Source organism: Daldinia loculata (assembly GCF_022478755.1).
Source record: "Daldinia loculata strain CBS 113971 unplaced genomic scaffold F4817scaffold_3, whole genome shotgun sequence".
Classification (NCBI taxonomy): domain Eukaryota; kingdom Fungi; phylum Ascomycota; class Sordariomycetes; order Xylariales; family Hypoxylaceae; genus Daldinia; species Daldinia loculata.
Genome location: NW_026054857.1, coordinates 918,125 through 941,434, shown reverse-complemented (window position 1 = coordinate 941,434; position 23,310 = coordinate 918,125). Strand labels below are relative to the sequence as shown.

Here is a 23,310-nt window from a genome sequence, read left to right as displayed (position 1 = left end):
CGAAAATGCCCTGTATCCTACCGTCGCTTTTTGTCGCCAACACTTTTTAACACTTAATCGTACATCGTACTCGGTGACTAATAAAAGACGTAAACGTAGTCTCATTTTCGGGGTGCTTCGTAGAATGCCGCAACGCCGATTAAAAACCCACCCCTTATTCTGTTCCGGTCGCTACGATTCCTCGACTGGGTCATTACGCCGCCACCCGTAGCACATCCCAAAAGCGGTACAGGCGAGGATAGGAAAAATGGCGGGTCATCGAGGAGATCAGACACGGAACGAAGAGGAAACACTACCATCTAAACACTCCGCGCTTCCGAATGCTACATCAAAAAAAGCTGCTATGTCCCTCGCGTGCGTATTAATACATCGTTATAGTGGTATGGAGAATTGTGTGTAGTGTAGTTATCTCCGCATGATGTTGCTCCCGGGGGCGATAAAAGCCCTAACCGCAAGTTCGGAGAAGCGGCGGACGACATTGGTGGTGCCCCCCGTTACTTGAGACTCGTCCTGGACGAACTTGCGAGCTACGGCCAGCTTACTTTTGGGGTCGGTCTCGTCAAGATGCGGGGGCAAGGTGCTTTCGAAATCCGGAGGGAAGTTTGGCGCGAGCGCTCGGATGACGGCGAGAGAGTAAAGGACGTCTCGGTTTTCACGCCCGTCTAGCAGCTCGCGCAATTGCCCAAGAATATAGTCGCGCTGGCGCATAGCATCCACGCCCGGCTGATCTCTCACGCGGAGGAATTCGGCAAGGAAATACCAAAACTTAAACTCCCTAATCCGGTGAAGCCGTATATCGGCGATCGCGGGGGGCGGATGAAGAGGGTTCTGGTCGAGGTGGTCGCCTGATAACAGGGCCTCGAAGACCGCCACTCGATTTCGTGCTTCGGACCCGTCGTCGGGGGGTGGTAAATATTCCCCGATATTAATCTTGTAATCGGACGTGTATACCAACGTGGTCAAATCCCAGACCACTCTGAATTCGAGGTTCGCCGAATACTGCATCCCGGCGACGTCATTAGCATCCGTCTTGGCCATGGACTGCAAAAACCCCGCCAGCATCTCGTTGACAGCCGTGCTGGACATCAACGCGCCGACGCCTTGAGGTTTAGTGTACCATTCCGTCTCGAAGAACTTCTCTAGGCCGGGGGCGTAGACCTGATCGTATAGATCCCTCACGTCGGCCAGCTTGTCGCCGGTGAGGGGCGAGTCGAGGGCCGGGGGCACGGTGCCGGTCATGCCCACGAGCTCGTGAACTTTCATCTTCCTTGCTGAAAACCAGAGTAAGCCGAAGTCTGTTGCCGAAAGGGAGAGACCACAGAATGCGAAGCAGAGCGGTAGAAGGGAACAAACGGAGGGCCACCTCTAAGATGGGATATGCCGAACGGACTGTGAGGAGGAATTGGGGTAATGGGTGCGATGGCTTGGAAATGAGAAGGCGACGTACTCGTTGTGGACAATACGGTGTCTAAAGTAGGATCGATAGCGGCTGGGTATTCGAGAGCGGGCTCGCCCTTGACCGACGACGCAGCTGTTCCCGCGGCTGTCAGGTTCCCGGTGAATGGTGCGGTAGTAGGAGTGGTATTAGATATTACCGGGGGAAGGGTATCATAGGTTTGGGTTTGGGTTTGCGCGCTGCCAGACACGGGCGTGGATGAGGCGGGAGGTCGACTTGACGGTGCGGAAGAAGACGAGGCCGACGAATTATTGGGAGCTGGTCGAATGTTGGTGTGATGCTGCTGCTGTTGATTCTTAAAAATGGGATCGTAGCCCAGGCATTCGCGTTTGGATTTCTGACAGTTCTTGCAGATGGGATGTTGCTCGTCGCACTGTAGAATTTGGATTTGGTATTTAGCAACCGAACTCAGTTGTAACGGTGGATATCGTTTGAATGCGCAAGACGAAAAGGAAAAGCGGTTGCATATGTAGTAAAGTGCGTAAACGAGAAGCAAACAATTGTGTGCTTAAGGGGCGCGTACACAAACGGCGTGGAAAGATGTTGTGAGGAAGTACAAGTGGTGATAGACCAAAGGTGGGGAAAATAAAAGTGAGCTACCCTAGAGCTCTTTGGAGTTTTGGGGTTAGGGGATCGACTATCTAAAACTTTAAAGGAGGGGAGGGGGGGGAAGCTCTTGCTTTTTTGGAGTTTGATGGTAGCTCCCGGCGATTGACAGATGTCAAAAATAATTTTGGACCCCTGATTTTTTTGTTCTGATTGTTTAGGTTGCTCGGTTGCTCGGGGTCGGCGTGATGCTTTTGCTTTGCTTGCTTGCGCTTGCGCTTGCTCGCTTTTGCTTCGCTCGCTTGTCCGTAGCTCCTTTTCTTAAGCGAAACCCCGATCCAAAATAATTGACCAAAAATCCTCGAGCATCTTTAGCTCATCAATTCATCTTCGCCTATTTTTCTGATTGTATTATTCGTCCACATTCAAATGCCTTCCTCGTTCCATGAATTCCCCGTGCGCACCAAAAGGAAAGGAAAGGAGAAGAAAATCAAAGAAAGCAAACTCGACAGACACATACCTTTATACGTCTTTTCCGGCACGTCAGGCAGCCTGTTTTTGTTCGACGCTTTATTTCCTACGATAGCAAGCAAACATTACCAGGTCAGTTGCCGATTAAACGAGAATAATATCCTAGGGGACAGCATTATTCCAATTACCTTCTTGTGTCGACCGCCTAGCACGCTACCTGGTCCGCTTGGAGGTAGAGCATATTGCGGTCTTAGAGCGTCGGGGGGTAGGGCGTACGGGTTATTCGCAGTCATAGGTACGGGTTGTTGTGCGAAGTAGGACATGTGCTGCTGAGCCGGCATCGAGGGAACCGACGGGACGGGGTTCACAGGCATCGCCATCGCCATGTGCTGCTGCTGCTGAGCTGGGTCGAACGTGCGCATGCTCGGCAATGCCATGGCGCTGCTGGGAACGCCCACGCTCGCCCGGTACGCGTCCGGTCCTTGACCCGCCGGGTTCGCATATCCATAGTGCGTAGCCGCCATGGCGGACGTCGCATATGCCGTAGGATTCGGGTAGCTAGCGGGCTGTCGAGGTGGCCCCTGAGGATGGTGAGGTGAGTTGTTCGACATGACTTCCGGTGACGGCGCAACGGCTTCTTGGTGCTGGCGCTGCTTCTGCTCTTGCTGGTCAGGCAGAGCGCCGTTGGAGGCGACCGTCGCCGAAGATAGAGCAGCCTGGTCGGCAGCGAGTGTAGTCGCGACGGGATCAGCTGCGGGTGAGGCTGTCGCCGGCGTAGATATCGAGGTTGGTGTCGAGGTTGGCCTGAAGCCGTCGGTGGTGGAGTGGTCCGAAAGAAGCTGGTAACCCTGCCCCCGTTCCTGTTCCTTTTCCCGATCCTTTTCTTGTGCCCACTCCTGCTCCTGCGCGTGGGCGGCGGCTACTGTCGTCGTTGCATTATTTGCGGAGTGTAAGTTTGAAGTTGGTGCGCGTGCGCGTGCGTGTGCGTGTGCGTGATCGAAATCGAAATCGTGGGCATCTGGCTGTGCCTGTGTCTGTGTCTGTGCCTGCGCCTGCGATTGTGCCTCTATCCGTACCTGTACCTGCCCCTGCGCCCCTTGGGTATTTTCCTGCTCTTGCGTAGCTTGTGATAATGGAGACTTGGCCCGCGATTGATGTGGGAGGGCATGGGCTAGTTCTTCAGCGGCGGCAAAGACGGGTTCAGGTTCAGGCTGAGGTTGATGAGCCTGTGGCTGTTCCTGTTGTGCCTCTGCCATTTGATTTGAATTTAATTTGCAATTTTTTTATGGGGGCGCGATCTGAGCAGGGGCAGGCCGATTCCAATGTGCTGCGTAAGGGGGGGCCAAGTCACGAAACCCGACCTAGGGCTGGCAGGGGACGGGGGTCGTGGTTCGTGGACGTGGACGGAGACGGGGACGGGACCTATCTGGTCTGGTTCCAGCGCCTCAAACGGTGGGCGTGGCCCAGCCAGCGAGCTTTAGCTACCTGCTGTGTACTGTCTCGTCCGTCTGCCAGCTTCTGTATATCTGTATGTAAGTATGGTATGGGATGTACATACAGTACGTACGTATTGTATATTATGTATATAGGATGTATAGAAGTATGGATGTATGGATGTATGTAGGTATGTATGTATGTACGTACGTGACTATGCGTAGCCGAGACGAGAGGAACAAGGGGATCAGATCCCAGAGAAGGGGGAGTGGGGGGTTCAGCACACGAACAGACAATATACATACCTAACATAGATGCGTACAGGCGTACAGGCGTACAGACGTACAGGCGTACAGACGTACAGACGTACAGACGTACATACATCAGAATGTAGAAGCAGTAGCCAGCATCCAGCAGATGCTAGTGTAGGAACGGCTGAGTGTTGTGCTGCAAGTGGTGGTGCGATGTTCGAGGTGTTTCGACGCGACCCTGGGCCGAGATTCCAGTTAGCTCAAGTCGTCGGCACATTTGTTGCGTTTTCTCCGTAAAGAGGCCACTCGTTGCTCCTTTTGTCCTAGTGTCCGGTCCTGCAAAAAGCTTGCCCGGCCTGAAGAAATTCGAGGACCAAGGGGAATTGGGAAAGATTGGAGAAATTGGATCCTGATGGAGCCTTGAGGCTGCTTTGGCGGTCCGCCGTGTAGTGTCGACGAATGTTACCGTAGGTACGTACTGAACATATGTATTGAAGCAGAAGAAAAGAAAAAAAGATGCATGTGGTGTAGTTACAGTTTATTGTATACTGTGTGGAGCAAGACGCAAGGTACCTGATCAAGCCTGGCTTACTTACAGAGTACCTAGGTACGCACTTTATTCCGTCGTCTTATCGAGTTAGGTACCTACAGGTAAGCAGCTAAACCCCCTGGTGGTACTGGTGGCTTTTACCTAGTGATGTTCTGCATATGTACCTAATCTTTAAAGTCAATCAGCCAGCTGCCAGCAAAGCATAAAAAAGTAAAGACAAAAAATTACAGTAGGTAACAACTTCGTGCGCTATCTCTTAGAGACCCAAACAGGGGCCTGTAAACTAGCGTTGTTCGATAATACCTTCAAGCTACCTCACATACGTTATATAGGTAAGTATACATTACCTATGGACATTGGGCTGGCTGGCATAGCTGCTTGTAGTGTTGGCCATGCAGAGCGATAGATCGATCCTTGGAACAGACCCTAATAACCACATGCATGCTTACCAAGTCTGACATGATAGGCACGTACATCCGTGGATATGATTGACGAAGCAAAATAGAAGCAAGACCGATGCCGGTATCAGCAAGAAGCTGGAAAAAGCGAGGTGGAAGATATGCCCCTATAGAGCGATCAACTTATTTCTGAATTAGCCCGATACTTGCGTCTTTGATAGGCAGGTATGCCGTAACTATCGCAGGTCGCCTTCAAACAAGGAGGCACTTTTCGAGAACTCGACGGCGTCAATAGACCGGAAAGGAAGCTCGGTGAGACCCAGGGCACCCACTCACACCATCCAATAACCTAGCTCGACGACGCGTCCGTGCAAAAAGACAACTGTGACTTTCCAGTTTCTACGCTGTAGTAGCGTGCCTCAGATATGTAATGCCAGCTTTGCCATCTTTGCCAGCTTTGCCAGCTTTGCCATCTTTGCCATCTTTGCCAGCTTTGGCTAAAGCAGTTGGCGTTAGAAAGCCACGATGTCGATTATCTCCATCTTCTCTTTCCTAACGACCGGGGTTATAAAAGCCAATGCAGGTGTGTATGTACTATGCATACGGACAAGAAATAGTCAAGAAGGGCCGAGGAGTTCATGATTGAGATTGAATGGGAGGGAAGAAAATTGTCTGATAAGGGCAGATTAATGGACATCCATCGAGTTATTAGGACCGAAGTATACATGTACAGTTGGTAAGTGTGTAGTTGAGGACCTACATACATAGGTCCCAGGTATGATGTGAGGGTATAAGTACCTACCTACATAACCCGTATGAGTAAAAATAGCAATAGGGCTCGAGAGGTACTTAAAGAAAGGGGTCAACAGGTTCACAGCTTAACCCTGAAGGATGCGGTCCCAGATGCTACGCAACCACCAACAGGCTTGGCCGCTTGGGTAGCCGTCAATCCTCTTCGATAAATAGAAATTGTCTATTCATGTCACCAACATATCATATCTTTCTCGCGAAGATCTAGGAAGGACTCGAGATACGTCAGGAGATGTAATACACGAACATGTACTACTCGTTACTCGATGGCCTACGTCTACTCTGACCATGCACGTACATTCATACACCTTACATTTCCGGCATGTATGCGCGCTGTCGTATCCATGCAGTTGATATCAATTGTCCATATATCATCATCATACCAGCTGTTCGCCGCGTACAACTACTATGTAAAAGGTAAGGCAAGCCGCCACCACCACTCTACCACTCTACCACTCTACCTATCTACATAGTAGCTTGTCCAGGCTCGTCTTTTTCAATTTCACTCCCGGATCAACAGGGGTTACGCCTATTTGGGGCGCAGCCACGCGTGGGATGCTCGGCAAATAACCGGACTGTCTCCTCGCACGAACGGGATAGGATAATCGTAGCTTCGAAGCGCCCTCAACATCTCATCTTTACTTAGATACGTACCTACATGTTCAAGTTTACCCGCTGTCGTTCACTGACGATTCGGCATGAGGTCATTCTCCATACTTCGAGGTAGTGTATGTATCCTGTTGTAGTGGACCCCGGCTTCACGTCTCTTATTTTCTTTTTTGTCTCCTTACTATTGAGGAGACAGCCGCGTCGATCCCTATGATCACCCCCATGCTCGATCTAACCGGCGGGTTTTCCACTCTCGGGTATCGAGTTCTAAAACTATGCATAGCTTATTCAGACTGCAACGGGAGAACCGTGGATCCTTTCGAGTCCCCACGGTAGCATTAGAAACTTCCTTTTGATGCCCAAGTCCGTCCCCGATAACATTGGCCGCTCAATTGTTTACGGAAAAGCAGAATTATGTATGAGTGGGTATTCGTTTAGAATTGCCCTATCCGCTATCCGCTTTCCTCATCCAACTCCGAGGTTTACGTAGTCTAACGGTTAAGACACTTATATACTCTTCTCCAAAGAGAATCCTACACCCTACAATTTGTAATTCCAACGTCTACAACGCCTGTCTCTGAAAATCTATATCGACGCAAAGCTACATGACGCAATTATTACCATCGCCTCTCATGCAATCTTTTGTAGGGTCTCATTCCGGGGCCGAGAGCGGCGTCTCGTCTATTCTCTTCAACTCGGCTACTTCACGCTCTTAAGCGAATCTTAGCGATCCTTTCCGCAATAGAGAAAATACTCAACCACAATGCCAGCCATCAACATATCTGCGTCCATGTGGCAGCACAGAAAATCGGGTCCACTAAGAAGTGCAGCATCTTAACTTGAAGACTTATTGCTAGGTTTTGGCTGATGTTTACCTGTCCATTAGGCTTTTTGATGTCGTGCGTCACAACGTCCAGACACACCCCCTTAGGGCGGGTAGCGAATACGGCCCAGATCCTGCTCAGATCTTCCAAGGGTTAGCTAATACACTCGTCCCCTATTCACAAACATTCTCTACCCGACCCTTTTCATCTCCCCAGAGCTCTAACTGGAGTTCAGCCAAAAGCCAGAAACATTGTACGATAGACCGCTGATGTTGGCCGGGCATTTATGGAGAACCGGCCCGCCGAGCCGCGTCGAGGACAGGCCTTACATCCTCGGGATCAGGACGGAATTCCCGGTCCTTCGAGCTCAACTTGACATACGTACAGTTGATACCTATTGACATGTCAAGTTTCCCCATAGTATTACCGCCATTGACTGCACGTCATCCTGACAATAGGCCAGCTAGCTCACTTTAGCCCTTATGCGTAGATTTGTTATGGCCGAATACACCGAGCAGCATGTTAATTATCTCTTTGACATCAATTCGGTCCGCAGACTATTGGACTGGTTAAATTCAACTAATACCAGCATAACCTCGCAGCAATAATCTATGACATGTTATCGTGACAATGTCAGTACGTGTTGTAGCATCGGTGCCTTACACTGGATATTGCCAACCAGGCTTGAGAGGTTAATCTCGAAGACATAAAATTTACCACTCTAAGAACGTAACGAGATTCATTTCTTTCGACCGAATCCCAAAACCCATCCCCAAGTACTTGAGCATTTGGAAACGGCCTATTATCGGCATGGACGTCACTACGGTAGCATTCGAATAAATAGAGCATACCAAGATCCGCAATGCCATTGCTTATGTCAAACTCGGAAACCCAGTAGAAATACTACATAGTCACATATCGCAGTGCCGACATCACGACAACTAGGGGCATAATGTATAAGTCAACAGGCCCGATAACAACGTAGATCATGGCAGTGTATGATGCCAATATTCCCGAAGCCGGCCTAACGTAAAATATTGTCATTACGAAGGATATCATGGTTACCAAGTTTCCTAAATTGTTTTGCGCCTGCATCCGCCCAGGTAACCTCCCCGTGGATAGACCATCACAACTTACTGCTCACTGAGACACAGGTTGGTAGTTAATTAGCCAGTACTAAGAGCATTGTCTCAGTACACCATTTGTTTCATATTTCGCTTCCCAGATGTTAGCTCTCGAGGCTCAAACTAAATGCTATAATTGACAACTCCTAGGTACGCTGTCGCCCTCTCTTACGTGCTGGTATACCGCATTAGCTAGCACAAATATTTATATGGTGGAATTAACGATTATTATCTCATTAGAGTGAACCTGATAATGTGCCGTCTTAGCTTTTATGCGTACACCGTATACGGTATTACATCATTAACAATAACTACGTCGAAATTTATTATGTAGATTCGTCAGGTACAGGTAACGGTATCATATACGTGTTCTACAGAATTTACATCTTCTTAAGGGTTGTACGTTAGTTGCTAAATGGAATATCGTACGAGTATAGCAGGCAGATTATGAAATAAAAGCGTCTCTTAGTATCAAGTATTCGAGTATAATAGTCAGTTGCTAGTATTATCTATAGATTCATCTTTACGACTATGCAACCACTTAACTAGTCTTGTAACAGAACCTCAAGGGATACTTCTATTTGGACACGGATATGTTAGATAATGTATCAAGAGGAGTTTCGTAAAGGTAGTATAATCCTAGTGTCTTCGATATCCATAACCTTCCTTTAAAGCTCACCACACCACCATCCCATATAAAGATGAAATTCTATTTTGCCTCGGGAAATAGCTAATTCCACTAGTGCCCATACAACGCCTTTCCCTGGTGATATCTACGTATACCCAGGATTCAAACTAATTATATAGTGCCGTTTTGGTCTCCGTTATCCTTCTCGTGTCCCCCGGATGATAGCTGACCCAACCGCTCAAGAGGTATGGTGATAGGCTTGCTGTTAATCTTTTTGCGCTGGGCAACTTTTATACAGGCTGAACAAAATAAGAGGAAATGTACAATTCTGCATACAAACTCAGCACTATAACCAATTACGAGCGGGCAGGAGAAATCGAAATTAAACTCACATCAAAAGAGCCAGAAACGCTACGAGGGCCTCCATTGACCGGATGTAGGATTTACTATAATATTCATAATAGTCGTTATTATCACCATGATAATATTCGTAGTATTCGGGATAAGCATCGCGATCGTCCGAGCTAGCGAACGTGAGCGCCCACGACAATATATACGCCGTCAAACCAATTCCAACGCAGAAGCCCATCCATAGTAAGAGCTGTACTGCTACTTGAGCGCCCGGGTGGATTAGCCGGTGGTTTATTCTTCCCGCGTACGTTGTAGCGAGGTCGATACCGGACCAGAGCAGAGCCGCGCCGGCCTGCGGAGCCGTCCAGACAACAATGTAACTTTGGATATCGGGATCGACGGCGAGCGCAATTGAGATGCCTAGCACGATGGCGCAGGATGTTATAGATAAAGCGACTAGGACAATCTTATTCGCTGACCATGACTGGCCGATAAAACCAACTGAAGAGCGTTGCTGCGGCTGATATAGGCTGAGATCTGACTGGTATTGAGATTGAGATTGAGATTGAGATTGAGATTGATGCTGATCCGAGTTCGTTCTTGTTTTGCCCATTGTGATATATAGTAGTTTTATAGTAGTTTAAACCCAAAGTCCTCCTAAACTATATGACAAGCTATTCGTTTCGCTACATGGCCAATTGAGGCAATCGACACGAAAACGAATAAAATGAGAAAAATAGTGTTAACGTATAAATATTGTTATGACCCCATTATCGTCGCAATATGGTTTTCAGCCCTCAGCCCTCATCCCTTGTACTATGTACGTACATCATTAGGTACATGGATGTAAATGCTTAACATTCACGCTAGCTCAAGATTACGCAATAGATGCCCTGTTTCCTAATGTTTAAATGGTTATATAATACGTTGCCAAGAACGAGCAGGTCGCGCTAGTTAAAGACCCCAGTCCCCAGATCTTAGAGCTTGGCCTCCCTGTCAGAATTCAACTAGCCCGTGTAATTCTGACATTATACATAGTACCTACTCAAAGGAATTACTATATTCACAGCTTGCTATTCCAGCTTTCAGTATCTATCCACCCGAAGATCATATGTCGTACATCAACTCACATGTCGTAAAACCGCCAGAGCTCAACTCCTCGCGGACGATAGACACCGACCGGCCTTCGCGCATTCAAAGGTCCGAAACAGGAAGTCCATTCAAAAACTGTGGCGTGTGGGGGTTAGCAAATCATTTCTTTAAATCCGTCTTTGTCACATCGCCGAAGGACTCCTCAACAGGTATATCACTTTAAGAGGGTAATTTCCCGAAGGATGGCATCAAACCAAATTAGCAACAAATTAGCAACAAATAGCATTCTTAAATCGAATATCTTCGAGTCAATTTGGCCATAATCTTGACGCCATTGGTCTTAAAGAACTAGACGTCCACGCGGCCAGACGGGAGTCTTGATTACGCGTTATTGATCTTCGATATTTATACCTTTATAGATATCCTCCGGACTATGTAGCCGCGGCTACGAGTACCCGGCCCCAACCGTATCCGACGCAGGTTTTCCTGCCTACGTCAACCTATAATCCGTGTCGTCCCTTATAGTCGAGCCTCTAAGGTTAATGTGTATAATACTCCGCGCTCTTCTTGCGTCCGAATCCCACAACCCAGCCCGTTAACCAGGGGCTTGTTCATATTCACGTTATAGTCTTATTTAAATTCTAAACGAGAACTGTCATTTTATTCTACTTTCTCTAGTATACATAGAATATATCTATATCCTTAGTCTACCATGGATTTCAGTCAGTGGGGTAATCCCAGCAAAGAATGGCTCGCCTTCGCAGCGGCAAACCCGGCGCTTCTGGCACGGAGCGACGACCATCTGCCGCCGCTGGTTTTGCAACAGAAGACGAATCATTCGCGTACCACAATCGCCAAGACGCTCGTCGCTACTACAGGTCTAGGTCATCTTGTGGCTACAGAGGATTACGTCGTGTCGACTCGGGATGGAAAGTCTATCACCGTGCGGAATTATCGGCCGATCTTGTTAGGATCAAAGCCGCTTCCCGGCTATGTATTTTTCCACGGCGGGGGTTACTTCTTCGGCACGTTGGATACGGAGCTCTTCAACTGCTCATGGTTGGCACACGCATTGTCTATGACTGTCGTACATGTCTGCTATCGTCACACGCCGCATGTGAGCGGGTTGACACCATGGCATGACGCCCTCGACGGCTTTGAATGGGTCGCTACACATACGGAGAAGCTCGGCGTCGACCCGTCCCATATCGTCGTAGGCGGCATCTCCGCAGGCGGTTCGCTTACGGCGTGCGTAGTGCAGAACGAGGTGCGGCGGGCACGCGAAACCGGCACGCCTTGCCGTGTTCAGGGTCAGGTCTTAGGCATTCCAACCTTAGTCAACGTCAATGCGTTTCCTTACCACCTCTTCGCTGACAAGGAGAAAACATCACCCGAGCAGTGCGCAGATGCTGCCGTCATCCCGAGGCAGCGTATGAAACTCTTCACCGATATGCTAGGCAGCGAAGCCGATCCATCTAATCCGACCTGGAGTCCAGGGCTTGTTGACGAAGAGGACTTGCGAGGCACGCCGCACACGGCTGTTTTGGTTGCCGGCTGGGATCCAATCCGAGACGAAGGGCTGTGGTACGCCCAGAAGTTGAAGAATGCTGGGTAAGAAACATTCTTATTTCCTTGTAAAAGGTAATTTTTCATTTTCGTATCGTACCATTAACCGTCAACCTCTTTTAGTGTCCGGACAAAAGTCCATATCTTCCCAGGTCTCCCCCACGCTTTCTATGCCTTCGTGGGTTTGCCCTCGCACAGACACTGGAACGAAATCATGCTCGATTCCTTACGCTGGGCGGTGGCCGAGGAAGACGGTTGGATCGTTGAGGAGCCTCCTGTGATGTCACCGCTCATGGAAAAGGCCATGTCGATCGGGGCCCCGGTAGACCCAACAACTCCCGGTGCCACTCCTGCAGATATGGCAAAGTCGGGTAATCTTCTTCGAGGAGAATAATCTTCCCATCGAGGACGATACATACCTGGTAGGTAGGTGGGATAGTGAAACTCAAGTCTAAACTTCATTCGAAAGACGTGTTGCTTGTTCTGGTTTCTGGACTTCCAAGGCCGGTTAAGGGAGCCAGGCAGCGGGAGTCTTGAGGGTTAATATCGGGCTATTAATTATTGGTTCCTCGTAGAGAATAAAAATCTTATACGATGCTGTCGTCTCTTTACTACACCCACATGCCTGGCTGCAGTAGATGAGATAGCCACGAAGTCTGAAACCTTGTCAAAAGGATGAGTTAGTGTAGGCTAGAGAATATTGGTCTATCTAAATTAAATACTAGGTGAATGTAAATGCAGTGCTCCTATTAATCGGCCAATGTCATCCCTAAGGAAGCCTTGAACTAAGAATAATTTGGTTGTGAATTATCTCTTACTACCTGAGTAGGATATCTCGATACTAAATCCAATGGGATGATAAATTTCACAATGTTCGTATATCGATCCCAATGCATCTAACACAGAGGTAATATCTTTAAGCTAACGACTCAGTTACGTAGATCTATTGTGAGATGTGAAAGGACAGTGCGTTGTCATGAAGTCTATGTTCATTGACAAACGGCCAGACTGATTCTCATGTAGATACAGATAGCTTTGGAACTAAGGCTGACAGGACTTCCCTAAAGCTTAGTACTACGAAGAGTAAGGAGAAAACGGTCTAGTTAGAATCATATTTGCCTTCTTCCAGTGGGCTATGTTGGTTTTACCCCATCATAGAGCGTTGTACGGACGATATGGTGGTTACTAGGCTTCGATTTGCGCGCACTTAACCCAACAACCTTCTAGATATTTGCCCAATGAATTCCTCTAATTCTCATGTTCTAGGTATATACCTTTTACTTGCGTGTAAGTGTGCATATGATAAATACCTAGACTGGGTACTTAAGCATATTAGAGTACTTTCCTCTCTGTGTACGCCTTCCACGCTTTCTTTCCTCGCAATACCCAAGACTTAGGTAGAGTGCAAACGTTCCAAAACCAGTTACAAATCAAATTTATCCACCACAGAAGAGATCAGTTATGTTTCATTCTGAGTAGGTCTTGACATCATGGCGGCCCTCTCACGAGCGACCTCCCTTCTCGTCAACAAGTCATTTAATGGGCGATACCCCCAGAAACTATATCGCGTTGAATCATGGTATGCATATCTTGTTAACCCTAGAATAGTTTCTGTGAACTAATAGCAACATTTAGTGTTCCCACCTCATTGGGATTTGATGGAAGTCATCTGTATGGCAAAGTTATCTACCAAGGCGTGCCCCTTCGAAGCCATCCGGTGTCGACGGGCACCAGACCTCCCCAACAGAAGCAATCGGGTAAGTTAACAACTTCTCATATTAATATTTAATAATTTCCCCTATTAATAAAACCTATGCTCTAGTTGTTACATCTTTGGCAAGCATATCGATGGCAACCTCGCGCATTACCGTTCCCGCTGCGTACGGCACGACCTCATTACAACTAGGCAACACCAGTACACCCTGTGTCTTGGCCCTCAAAGGAACAACATCTCTTGCATCACCCTCCTATTCTTATGCTTCCGGCGTCGACAGCATGTCAAAAACCCCGATAGTCAAACACGAAAAGGCGTTCGTGGGTAGCCGTTACAAGATGCGCCCCGATATCGTGCATGGCCAGAAATGCCTGCGTAGCAGCATGGATGGCTTCCTCGTCTACGTATTCAGCGTTCTTACGTGCGGCTTCCAGCCTGCTTTGACATATCTCGGCGGCGTTCTCCTGACTATCAGCTTGAGCACGATACTTTTCGTACTATCGGTAATCTTCTTTCCTTAGGTTCATAGCCTCTGGCAAAAAAGGGGCTACCTACTATGGATGGTCTTATATCCCGATTCGGACAGTCATTTTTGCCAGCCCTCCTACCTGAACAGGCAAGAAGCGAAGTACTTGCGGAGTGCAATAAAGTAGTCGTAGAGTTACTGCAACTGGACGATCAAAACTAAAGTCTCCGTGGAATGCTAATGTTTATTACGTTGATCCTGTAATGAATTTGTAATGAATTCGCTAACTAATGCTGCCGAAGTATTCACCTACACCACCAGTCTATAGCAATTCTACGGCAAGTATTCACTCGTCAAACTTTGAAGTAGAGGTTTATGATAATTGTAAAGTCCAAGACATGCAAAATAGGACTGATCTTGACCGGGGAAACATTGAGAATGGCCTGTTCCAACACGGACCTTGGTTTAACCTGTTCTTAGACTCGACATCATATCAATGACTACTAGAATTCCTACCAATATTCCTAATATCAAGTCAGGCGATTGAACCTATGGGACGACCAAGTAGCCCCAAGAGCTCTAGAGTACGTATTCGACATACTATATTAGGTGCTAATAATCGTCGTGTTAAGGTCAAGTCAAGCATATGATATTAGTATTAGAACAGAGGCCTCAGGGCACTTGGGGTATATGTACATCATCCACAGTAATCGATATGATACAGCGAAATAAAGCCTTCTCCTGACTTTATATCAGTCCCGGAACTCCGTTCCAACCATAGGTGAATTAGCATAGGTGCTTTACTCGTCGTCGAGTATTCGACTCGCTATTTGGCCGAAAATAGGAACTTCGAATCTGTTAAACATAAGTATATGTCCTAACTGGAAAAGATCAAAAAGGTTAAGCTCCTACCGATCTAACGTGTCCGCATCCCGATATGCGCGCAGGGCTAGCCACCCCATCAGGCCCAGATCCGCAAGAAACATGACCCAGCTTAGGAATGTCGACCACGAGAAGATTAGGTGTACGATGAAAACGACGGTGAATAGCAGACTGGACTGCCACGCGTGGAACCTAGGAAATATGTTAGCATTTCAGTCGATCTTCCCAGGCGACCTCGAAACATGTCGTCGTCCTAGCAAATCTAATTTGCTAGACACAGCTAAGCTAAAGAATAGGCAAACCCACCTGACAAAGTCACTCTTCCGCTCCACTATCAGCAATATTATTGCGCCTAGAGGCGGCAGCGCAAGGTACGCTAGACAAGCTTCATAATCCAACCGTATGCCAAGGCTAGTGTCGAACTCGCTCACGTACGCCCCGGTCTCAGGCGCGTAGCCGCTACCGACACCAGCGCCGGAAAGCGATGACTGCCACGAACGTTGGGGTTGAGGGTGTTGTAAAGGCGGCGGGGACGAAAAGCCGCGCTGCTGCTGCTGCGAAGGGGAGAAAGGCCGACGATTATCGAAGGAAGCACGCGGCGACGCGGCGTTGGACCGAGGCGGGGAGAAGGGACGGCTGTTTTCGGGCGGAGAGGATTGATAGGGTGCGAAATCCATCGCGATAGGTTTGTTGGGGGTGTTTCGATATAAGAATGGAGTAGTAGACGAAATGGTTGGCTTTTGAATATGTAGGTGAAATACCTAATGTTGAAATGACGTTGGGTGGGTGGGTTATATTTAGATGTATAATATACTATTTGATGTAATTGAATGTTGATCGAGGTCACCCAAGATCCCAAGACGCTGGAACGCAATACGCAATGCGACTTGCAGCAGCTAATCTTATTAAATTTAAGCTCTGGTCAAACGTGTAACAGGGGCATAGGTATTGAAACACCTAAGGTCCACTAGTGCGATATGCATTTATATATTATATGGGATATATGCATCCAATCAAATTAGATGAATTCTCATATTCACATGTTTCAAAGTACTGGGACGTCTGGATATATGATGAACAAGCCGTATAAGGTATCGTACTAAGTACATACTGAGTAGAATCCCCCTTAAGATACGTAAAACCTCATTTTACAGCCGTGTAGCCTATTTAACGGCACGTAGTCATTTGAGGACGTAATCATTTGAGGACGTATACAACTAGACAACATCGTGATCTCGAAGTGATGGGATACTTTATGTAGATACCTAGATACTGAAATGCAGCAAATCCAGGATACGATAAATATACAGCAGCGTAATGCCACACACATCCGATCAATAGTTTGATACTCTATTCGTTTGTCTCTTCCTTCTTGGCACCCCCGTTGGCCTCCTCTTCAAGCTGCGTCCTTCTGCCCTCTAACGCAAGCCATAATCCCTTGCTATGACCCTCTAGCGCCGTCGTAAGACCCAGTCCGGCGCTTTGGAGCATGGCGACGAGCTGCGCCCTCAGAGAGTCGACGCCACCCTCGATGCCGCCGACCCACCTGACACCCTGGTCATCGAATACCCGATCCTCTATACGGCCACCCACTAGGAGCAACTTCTGCAATCCGCTCTGCGCCGTAATATCGTAGTATCCCGGGTTCTTCTTTCGCGAGGGCGCGGGGAACGCAGGAGGCGAAGGTGCTAGTACTGATAACACGGCCGCTAGGTGAGCCGGAGAGACAGCCGGGAAAGTGATGGCGGCAACGGGTCCGACAAGCAGCGGGGCAACCTGAGCATACGCCGAAGACTCATCGACGGCGGCGGCGGCCTGGTTGATAGCCTCATAGGCCGTGGAGGACAGGTCATGCGTGTAGGCATTGGACTTGGATTTCTGCGCGTCGGCGTCGAAGAACTCGACTACTTTAAAAGCGACGTTGAAGATACGCGTACGAAGAACCTGCAGCTCGATGCTCGATGAAATATCTACAGGTATACTGCTGCTATCGCCGGGCCCGACGACGGGTGTTGGAACCTTAGCAAGGGCCGCGCGCAGCTCTCGCCGGATAGCAGCCCATTCTATAGCGGTGAGGTTGTTATGTTGGAAGAATAGGATTAGGGGTGTCGAACGGAGTAGAGCCGTATAAGATCTGAGGAGTTGCGATTTCCGCTGGTCGGGTCGTCGTGCGCTCGGGGGCTGCGTCGGCGGGATATAATTATCGGGAAGTCTTAAGGCCCCAATGGGTATGGGTGAAGCGGAGGCGCTCGCATAGTGTCTAGATGCGCCCCTTGAGCTTTGTAGTAATATAATCGTAGGCTTTTGACAGTTCGTCGTCCTTTGAAGCGCTCGACTAACACTGCTCCGCGCCGAGCAATTGATTCGTGGCGGCATCTCTTATGACAACTTAGAGGATTCTCGTGCGTATTATCAATTTCTATGCCCTCGAGAAGTCGCAGTGACGTTGCCCTATCGTCGGGTGCGGTGCTACCTTTTTTTTGGTATAATTTTGCCCCGAATTGAAGATTGGCGAGAGCTTCAAAACTTGATCCAATTGAAATTCAAAAGGCGTTAAAGGCCTGTGCTCAAGGCTAACCCCACTAAAAAACGAAGTTAGCACTCGGAACTTATGAGGTGTATTACCTAAGCTGTAGATCGACGCCAAGGCCAAGGGTCCCGCTGGAAGAGTCCCGCTATGGCGCGCGCATACTGCATAAATAGAACGGCTCAATAGGTACATATTTCGCGGGGTACTATTCCGTTTTATCTTACTTATCAATTCGCAAACGGCTTTGAGTCACAAACGAAGCAAGGAGCTTTGGTTCTGCAAGCCAATTCGGCCTCTAACTCTTTTCTGTGTTCTATACGTAAATAATCCTTAAAGCTACAAGTCAGATTACTTCAATTGAGGTAGTAGATCACTCATTTGTCGAAAGGTTCAGTCTATCTTGTAACAACTTACCCTCCAAGCATAAGAGAGTCCAAGCTTAGACAAGGGTCACCGAATAGCTTCAAAGTCGATAACGCTATGGCCGAGCAAGACCAAACTTTCGTGGATATCAGGCCGCTGCTTCAGCGCCTATGGCCCGACCCAGCTAAGGAAAAAGTGACCGCTAAAGAAATTGCCGATGCCCTCGCTCTCATCTTCACCAACCAGCTTAGTCCCGTCCAGACCGGCTCGCTACTAACAGCTCTGCACTTCACCGGCTGGGACCGCCGTGCCGATGTTCTCGCCGAGGCCTCCGCAGCTATGCGCCGCCACGCCGCCAAGATCGACTCCGGTGCTCTTGACGAAGTCATTGCGAAGCGGCGGCGACCCGAGGGCAAGTATAATGGCGGGCTAGTAAGTCTTTCTCTATTTCCAAAGCAGTGCGACTATTATAGCAAATATTAGTTAAAACCAAAATCTAATGGATATAGTGTGACATAGTTGGCACGGGCGGTGACTCTCACAATACCTTCAACATATCAACCACATCTTCTATCCTCGCCTCCTCCCTCCTTCTACTAGCCAAACATGGAAACCGTGCGTCGACATCTAAATCCGGCTCTGCCGACCTACTTATGAACATGCAACCGACGCCCGCGCAGCTAGGCCGCATAAACCCCTCTACCATTACCGACGTATACGCGCGCACCAATTATGCTTTCCTGTTCGCCCCCGTCTTCCATCCAGGCATGAAGCACGTCGCGTCCGTACGCAAGGAGCTCGGCTGGCGTACCATCTTTAACCTTCTCGGGCCCCTAAGCAATCCCCTTGGCGACGCTATCGAAGCCCGTATGTTGGGTGTTGCCCGCGATGACTTGGGCCCTGTGTTTGCCGAGGCTCTACGCATATCCGGCGCTAAGAAGGGCCTCGTCGTATGCGGCAAGGAGCAGCTGGACGAGGTGTCGTGCGCCGGACCCACGCTATGCTGGCAGTTGATAGAACATGCCAGCGGGACTATAGACGTCGAGCACTTTACACTTGAGCCCGCCGATTTTGGGCTAAGCACGCACCCACTGAGTACCGTGTCTCCCGGTCGCGAGCCGCACGAGAATGCTGAAATCCTACGGCGCCTGTTAAACAACGAGCTACCACCTAACGACCCGATCCTCGAGTTTGTATTAATCAACACGGCTGCGTTCCTAGTCGCTGCAGGGATCTGCGAGGCGGACGAAAGCGCCATGGGATCCGGTGATGACGGAAAGGTTATTAGGGAGCGCGGGCCAGGAGGCGGTCGCTGGAAGGAGGGTGTACGCCGTGCGCGATGGACTATAGAGAGTGGCGAAGCGTGGAAGCAGTGGAGTGCTTTTGCCGAGGTTACGAATAGCCTACCCGCTTAAGACTCGTGCTGTTTCTTAGGGACGCTGATTTTTTAGGACATAAGAAGACTTATGTTTTTGATTTCTCTGTTTCAAGTTGTGATACCAGAAACAAGGACGAAGTGATAAGCATGTTGGGCTACATCAGCTGTAATTGATGTCTACGACGGGACGGATGTGAAATCGGGAAAGAAAGGATAGAAAAAGGTCATCACATTAACTTGGCACGGAAAAGGGGTATAAGAGGAATTTAACTCGAGAAGGATACCTATATCTAATATACTTATAAGTTCCTTTGGTTAACTCTTTGGATTCCAGTGGCATTTACTGATAAGAGACGGAAGTACATGCTTTGTATATCACTGACGACAGGTGTTCTATAAGGGGTCAAATCGGTCATATATCAGTGGTCATATATCAGTATGCATAAACCCGTCTATCACAATAGTCAAACCAGACTGAAGACACGTCAAGGTAAACACCTAGGTATGTTAAGAGGATTTACCAATTGATAGAGGCTACTTGAACAGATGGCAACCCTAATACATGCAAAACCGCCGTCAACATATCTAGATACCTAGCTAGACAACTCCAGGGTCTTGCGATCCTCTGAGATGCAATGAAGATAAAATTATGCGAATAATTACTATTTTCTCAACTCCGGAACCATGCTTTTTGCGATATATCATAGCTTTTACGCACCACCCGTACCTCTCCCTCGACCCCTGCCCCTACCGCCGCCCCCTCTACCTCTTTTTCTCCCGCCTCTACCCCGATTTACCTGAGCATCTCGTAGCTCAGACAATGGCTGCTCCCTAGGTTCCTATCTCGACAGCACGCCGCGGACACTCCCCTTGACCGTGGGTTTACCCTCAATAATCCGCTCGCCGATGCCCGTGTCGGCTCCGCTGCCAACCTCGAGCCACCGTTTGAGTAGGTCGTTGCTCTCCTTGGGTTTGACACTATCGTCGCGTGTGCCAATCGTTATGTGCGGTATCTTATTGACACAGGTCCACTTCTCCTCTTCGTCGACGATGCGCATAACTATAGCCATAATACGATCGTCGTATACGACGCGCTCCAGCTGGATATTGCACTCCCCTAGTTTCCCGTCCTGGCTCTGGCTTTCCGCGTTCAGCGATGCATACCTCTGCCATAATTCTGGGTGTTCCTTAGCTGATACGCGGTGCATCAGCGTTACGTGGAAGAGCGCCTGTACGCGGCGGGTCTGCTGTAACTGTCTGTAAAATCGTTGCGTCTGCGCATCTGCACCCTTAAAGGCAGATTCGAGAGCTACCTTGATGTCTTGAGCGGGTACAGAGATAGACATATACTCTAGCGGTTTCTTCTTCGGGGGTTGCGGCTCTTGATTCTTCGTCTGCTGAATCTGCTTCTTATCTTGCTTCTTGCTTCGGTCCGGGATGATATGCCTCAAATCGGGCTTGTAATTCTCGATAGCAGCCTTGACGGCTTCGTCTATTTCTTCGTCGGCAGGCACTTTAGTGACCAACGATGGGAATTTCCGATGTAGCTCCCTAACTACCGTCTCTACGTTGGCACGGCTATCTTTGGTGGGGTCTAGATCGATGATGAAATCAAATCCGTCGTCAGGACTATTGTCGGGATCGCAAGGCTGAAATCTTTGAATAAAATTGTCCATAATCCCGATAACCTTAGCCTCGTCCGAAGCGGCTTGGATGGTCTGGTGATTATCTCCCCGCTTCAGTACTCGTTCCCTGGTTACTCTTCGGGTCTCGTCGATGTCTCCGTGGGTAAAATTCAGAGCAACGAGCCGGGCTTCTCTGTGTTGCAACTTGATATCCTTGATGATCTGTTCTCGCTCCCGGCGCTCTGAGTTGTTCCGATCTGCTATAACGACAGGATGTTCAATGAGAAGGGATAAGACGGATTGGACCATTTTTACAGGTCGCTGCTTGCCTTGTATGTTGTCGTTTTGGATGATACCCCAGCCAAACAGATGTGTCAGGGCAATGCCAACGGTAGTCTTGCCACAGCCAATAGTGGCGATAGGGACTAGGACGACATCGCGGGAGACGGATTCGAACTCGTTGCTTCCGAACTCGTTTTCGACATTAGCAGCGTCCGAGCCCTTCATATTCTTACATGCCAAGAAATCGTCGCGAAGGGCAATGATTCCGTGGTTCTGATTGTAGGCTTTCGCCAGCTTAGGATCCGAAGCAAGTCTCTTGCGTGCGTACATGAGGTATTCTTCGGTAATCTTGACGTGTTTCTTGAATTTCGGAGCCTTGCCGGCGATTAGGGCCTTTGTGCATTCTCGCCACTGTCTGTATAACAAATATGGCTCTTCAAACTTGTATTTGAAAAACCAGTCCGAGTACGGTACCTCGTTGGGTTTGGGGGACATTTTGCAACGAATGACAAACCCCTCGACGTTCCGGCCCTCATGCGCTCCCGACTCGGCAACCCCTTCCAAAAAGGATTTGACAGAGTTGACATCGTCAAAGGTCTTGAGACTAACTTTGCGGAATCCCCATTCGTCGGCGAACTGCTGGACTAGAGTGCTAGAATATGTCACGAACTCGGGAATATTGATGTTGATTCCGTGAAGGTAGAGGCCAGCCTTTTCGGGGCCGTAGGCGAGGATGTGTTCTTCAAACTCGTCATCGCAAAGCTCAGCTACGGCGGTCACATTTCTTCGCCTCAGTTCCCGGGCGAATTCTTCTCTAGTCTTGCCAATGGTGGCGAGCTGTTTGTCAACCCATCGCTCTCCGGCGCTAGCATGGCTTACTTCGACATCGCTACGGTCTCCAGTCGAATGTTTGCTGCAGATGAGAAGAGACCCGTCTTCGAGACCGCCGATAAAAATAATGCAGCCGTTTTCCTTTAGGGTTAACTCGTATGGGCCTTGGGTTTTCGTTAAGATATTTTCCCATTTCGTTTCCCAGACCTCGTCGACGTTGAAGAACTTGTCGTAACCTCTGATTGCAATCTCATGATCCCCTCGGCGATTCTTGGTTGTGAAGAGACCCCTAGCATAAGTAGGCAGGTGTTTCTTTTTGTAGTCCCAGTCGTGCAGGCGCCAAGAGTCGACGGTGATGCCATCAGGAGATCCCTTAACTTCGTATGTAGTCTTCTTTGCCTTGATACCAGTATTGGTCTTGTTGCTTAGACCGCGAACTAGAATTGATACCTCCTGGGGATCTTGGTCACGATATGGTACTTTGGGGGTCTCCATGGTTGATTGTTGATGAGTGGTAGACGATGATTCCAGTTCGGGTATTCCGCTAAAATGAGCCGTGTGCCCAATAGAGGGCGGCTGTACTCTATGGAACTCGGGACGTAGAGTAAATCGTGGTAGTGGATTTGTGAAAGTACTGATAAGTCGAGATATGTTGCAATGGCGTCTCATCAGCTACTTCCAAGATTAAATCTCTAGCTGTAGAATCCAAGCCTAAATAATAGGCCGAGAAACTCCTTTATTTGGTAAAGGGCGTATTAGATGCCTAGACGTTATAAGATAAAGTTTGCCTTAGGAGAGCTATTTGGTTGCCGGCCTGAGTCAGATGCCAATACTTTAGAAACACCGCCTCTTTACTAGATGCGCCTTTGCTCTGTTTAAATTCTCTGTTTAGACTTATGTGCATATATGTAACAGCCTAACGTACCATATCTTTACCAACTTGGAAACCTTAGGTAATAATGGCATAGGTAACCTTCGCCGTTGAGTCATTACCTTAGGTACATTTAGGGCAGTTACCTACACTGAGATCAGCTAAATACTGTAAACTTGCCCTAGGTAGGCACAGAGGGATTGAATTAAAACGGAAGGCGGTCAATACTACCTATTTACACAGATGGCGGGGTTATTA

At 48.6% G+C, this 23,310-nt stretch overlaps 8 protein-coding genes across 8 annotated transcripts; 3 read left to right on the top strand and 5 right to left on the bottom strand.

Annotated features, from left to right (window-relative positions):
- Positions 1-405: 405 nt before the first annotated feature.
- F4817DRAFT_311880 (uncharacterized protein) lies at positions 406-3,729 on the bottom strand (the record flags this gene model as incomplete). The annotated part of the gene is made up of 3 exons (XM_049300055.1): positions 406-1,271; positions 1,391-1,829; positions 2,662-3,729. 3 exons carry the CDS (start codon positions 3,727-3,729, stop codon positions 406-408), a joined length of 2,373 nt encoding a protein of 790 aa, XP_049163357.1.
- Positions 3,730-8,949: 5,220 nt separating this feature from the next.
- On the bottom strand, positions 8,950-10,292 carry F4817DRAFT_325032 (uncharacterized protein). The gene is made up of 2 exons (XM_049301713.1): positions 9,494-10,292; positions 8,950-9,429 (listed from the first exon to the last, which is right to left on the bottom strand). The coding sequence occupies exons 1-2, from the start codon at positions 10,063-10,065 to the stop codon at positions 9,273-9,275; spliced, it is 729 nt and encodes a 242-aa protein (XP_049163356.1). The 5' UTR covers positions 10,066-10,292; the 3' UTR covers positions 8,950-9,272.
- A 964-nt stretch (positions 10,293-11,256) lies between these two features.
- Positions 11,257-12,504, top strand: F4817DRAFT_311878 (alpha/beta-hydrolase; the record flags this gene model as incomplete). The annotated part of the gene is made up of 2 exons (XM_049300054.1): positions 11,257-12,155; positions 12,234-12,504. The coding sequence occupies 2 exons, from the start codon at positions 11,257-11,259 to the stop codon at positions 12,502-12,504; spliced, it is 1,170 nt and encodes a 389-aa protein (XP_049163355.1).
- Positions 12,505-13,600: 1,096 nt separating this feature from the next.
- F4817DRAFT_311877 (uncharacterized protein) lies at positions 13,601-14,345 on the top strand (the record flags this gene model as incomplete). Its single annotated transcript, XM_049300053.1, has 3 exons — positions 13,601-13,689; positions 13,746-13,867; positions 13,933-14,345. The coding sequence occupies 3 exons, from the start codon at positions 13,601-13,603 to the stop codon at positions 14,343-14,345; spliced, it is 624 nt and encodes a 207-aa protein (XP_049163354.1).
- Positions 14,346-14,731: 386 nt separating this feature from the next.
- F4817DRAFT_136301 (uncharacterized protein) lies at positions 14,732-16,076 on the bottom strand. Its single transcript, XM_049297822.1, has 3 exons — positions 15,479-16,076; positions 15,203-15,364; positions 14,732-15,145 (listed from the first exon to the last, which is right to left on the bottom strand). The coding sequence occupies exons 1-3, from the start codon at positions 15,847-15,849 to the stop codon at positions 15,091-15,093; spliced, it is 588 nt and encodes a 195-aa protein (XP_049163353.1). The 5' UTR covers positions 15,850-16,076; the 3' UTR covers positions 14,732-15,090.
- Positions 16,077-16,254: 178 nt separating this feature from the next.
- F4817DRAFT_325029 (uncharacterized protein) lies at positions 16,255-17,772 on the bottom strand. Its single transcript, XM_049301712.1, has one exon. It carries the CDS (start codon positions 17,546-17,548, stop codon positions 16,523-16,525), a length of 1,026 nt encoding a protein of 341 aa, XP_049163352.1. The 5' UTR covers positions 17,549-17,772; the 3' UTR covers positions 16,255-16,522.
- Positions 17,773-17,920: 148 nt separating this feature from the next.
- Positions 17,921-19,939, top strand: F4817DRAFT_136253 (glycosyl transferase). Its single transcript, XM_049297821.1, has 2 exons — positions 17,921-18,497; positions 18,575-19,939. Exons 1-2 carry the CDS (start codon positions 18,183-18,185, stop codon positions 19,478-19,480), a joined length of 1,221 nt encoding a protein of 406 aa, XP_049163351.1. The 5' UTR covers positions 17,921-18,182; the 3' UTR covers positions 19,481-19,939.
- A 343-nt stretch (positions 19,940-20,282) lies between these two features.
- F4817DRAFT_356087 (tRNA ligase) lies at positions 20,283-22,676 on the bottom strand (the record flags this gene model as incomplete). The annotated part of the gene is made up of 1 exon (XM_049305746.1): positions 20,283-22,676. One exon carries the CDS (start codon positions 22,674-22,676, stop codon positions 20,283-20,285), a length of 2,394 nt encoding a protein of 797 aa, XP_049163350.1.
- Positions 22,677-23,310: the final 634 nt, after the last annotated feature.

Coding starts and splice junctions, on each gene's coding strand:
- F4817DRAFT_325032 (XM_049301713.1), bottom strand. CDS start 10,065: ATGGGCAAAACAAGAACGAACTCGGATCAGCATCAATCTCAATCTCAA. Junction 9,430..9,493: donor GCGTTTCTGGCTCTTTTGAT/GTGAGTTTAATT, acceptor GTTTGTATGCAG/AATTGTACATTTCCTCTTAT.
- F4817DRAFT_325029 (XM_049301712.1), bottom strand. CDS start 17,548: ATGCCGCCACGAATCAATTGCTCGGCGCGGAGCAGTGTTAGTCGAGCG.
- F4817DRAFT_136253 (XM_049297821.1), top strand. CDS start 18,183: ATGGCCGAGCAAGACCAAACTTTCGTGGATATCAGGCCGCTGCTTCAG. Junction 18,498..18,574: donor GCAAGTATAATGGCGGGCTA/GTAAGTCTTTCT, acceptor TAATGGATATAG/TGTGACATAGTTGGCACGGG.
- F4817DRAFT_136301 (XM_049297822.1), bottom strand. CDS start 15,849: ATGGATTTCGCACCCTATCAATCCTCTCCGCCCGAAAACAGCCGTCCC. Junction 15,365..15,478: donor CGGAAGAGTGACTTTGTCAG/GTGGGTTTGCCT, acceptor CATATTTCCTAG/GTTCCACGCGTGGCAGTCCA. Junction 15,146..15,202: donor GATGCGGACACGTTAGATCG/GTAGGAGCTTAA, acceptor TATGTTTAACAG/ATTCGAAGTTCCTATTTTCG.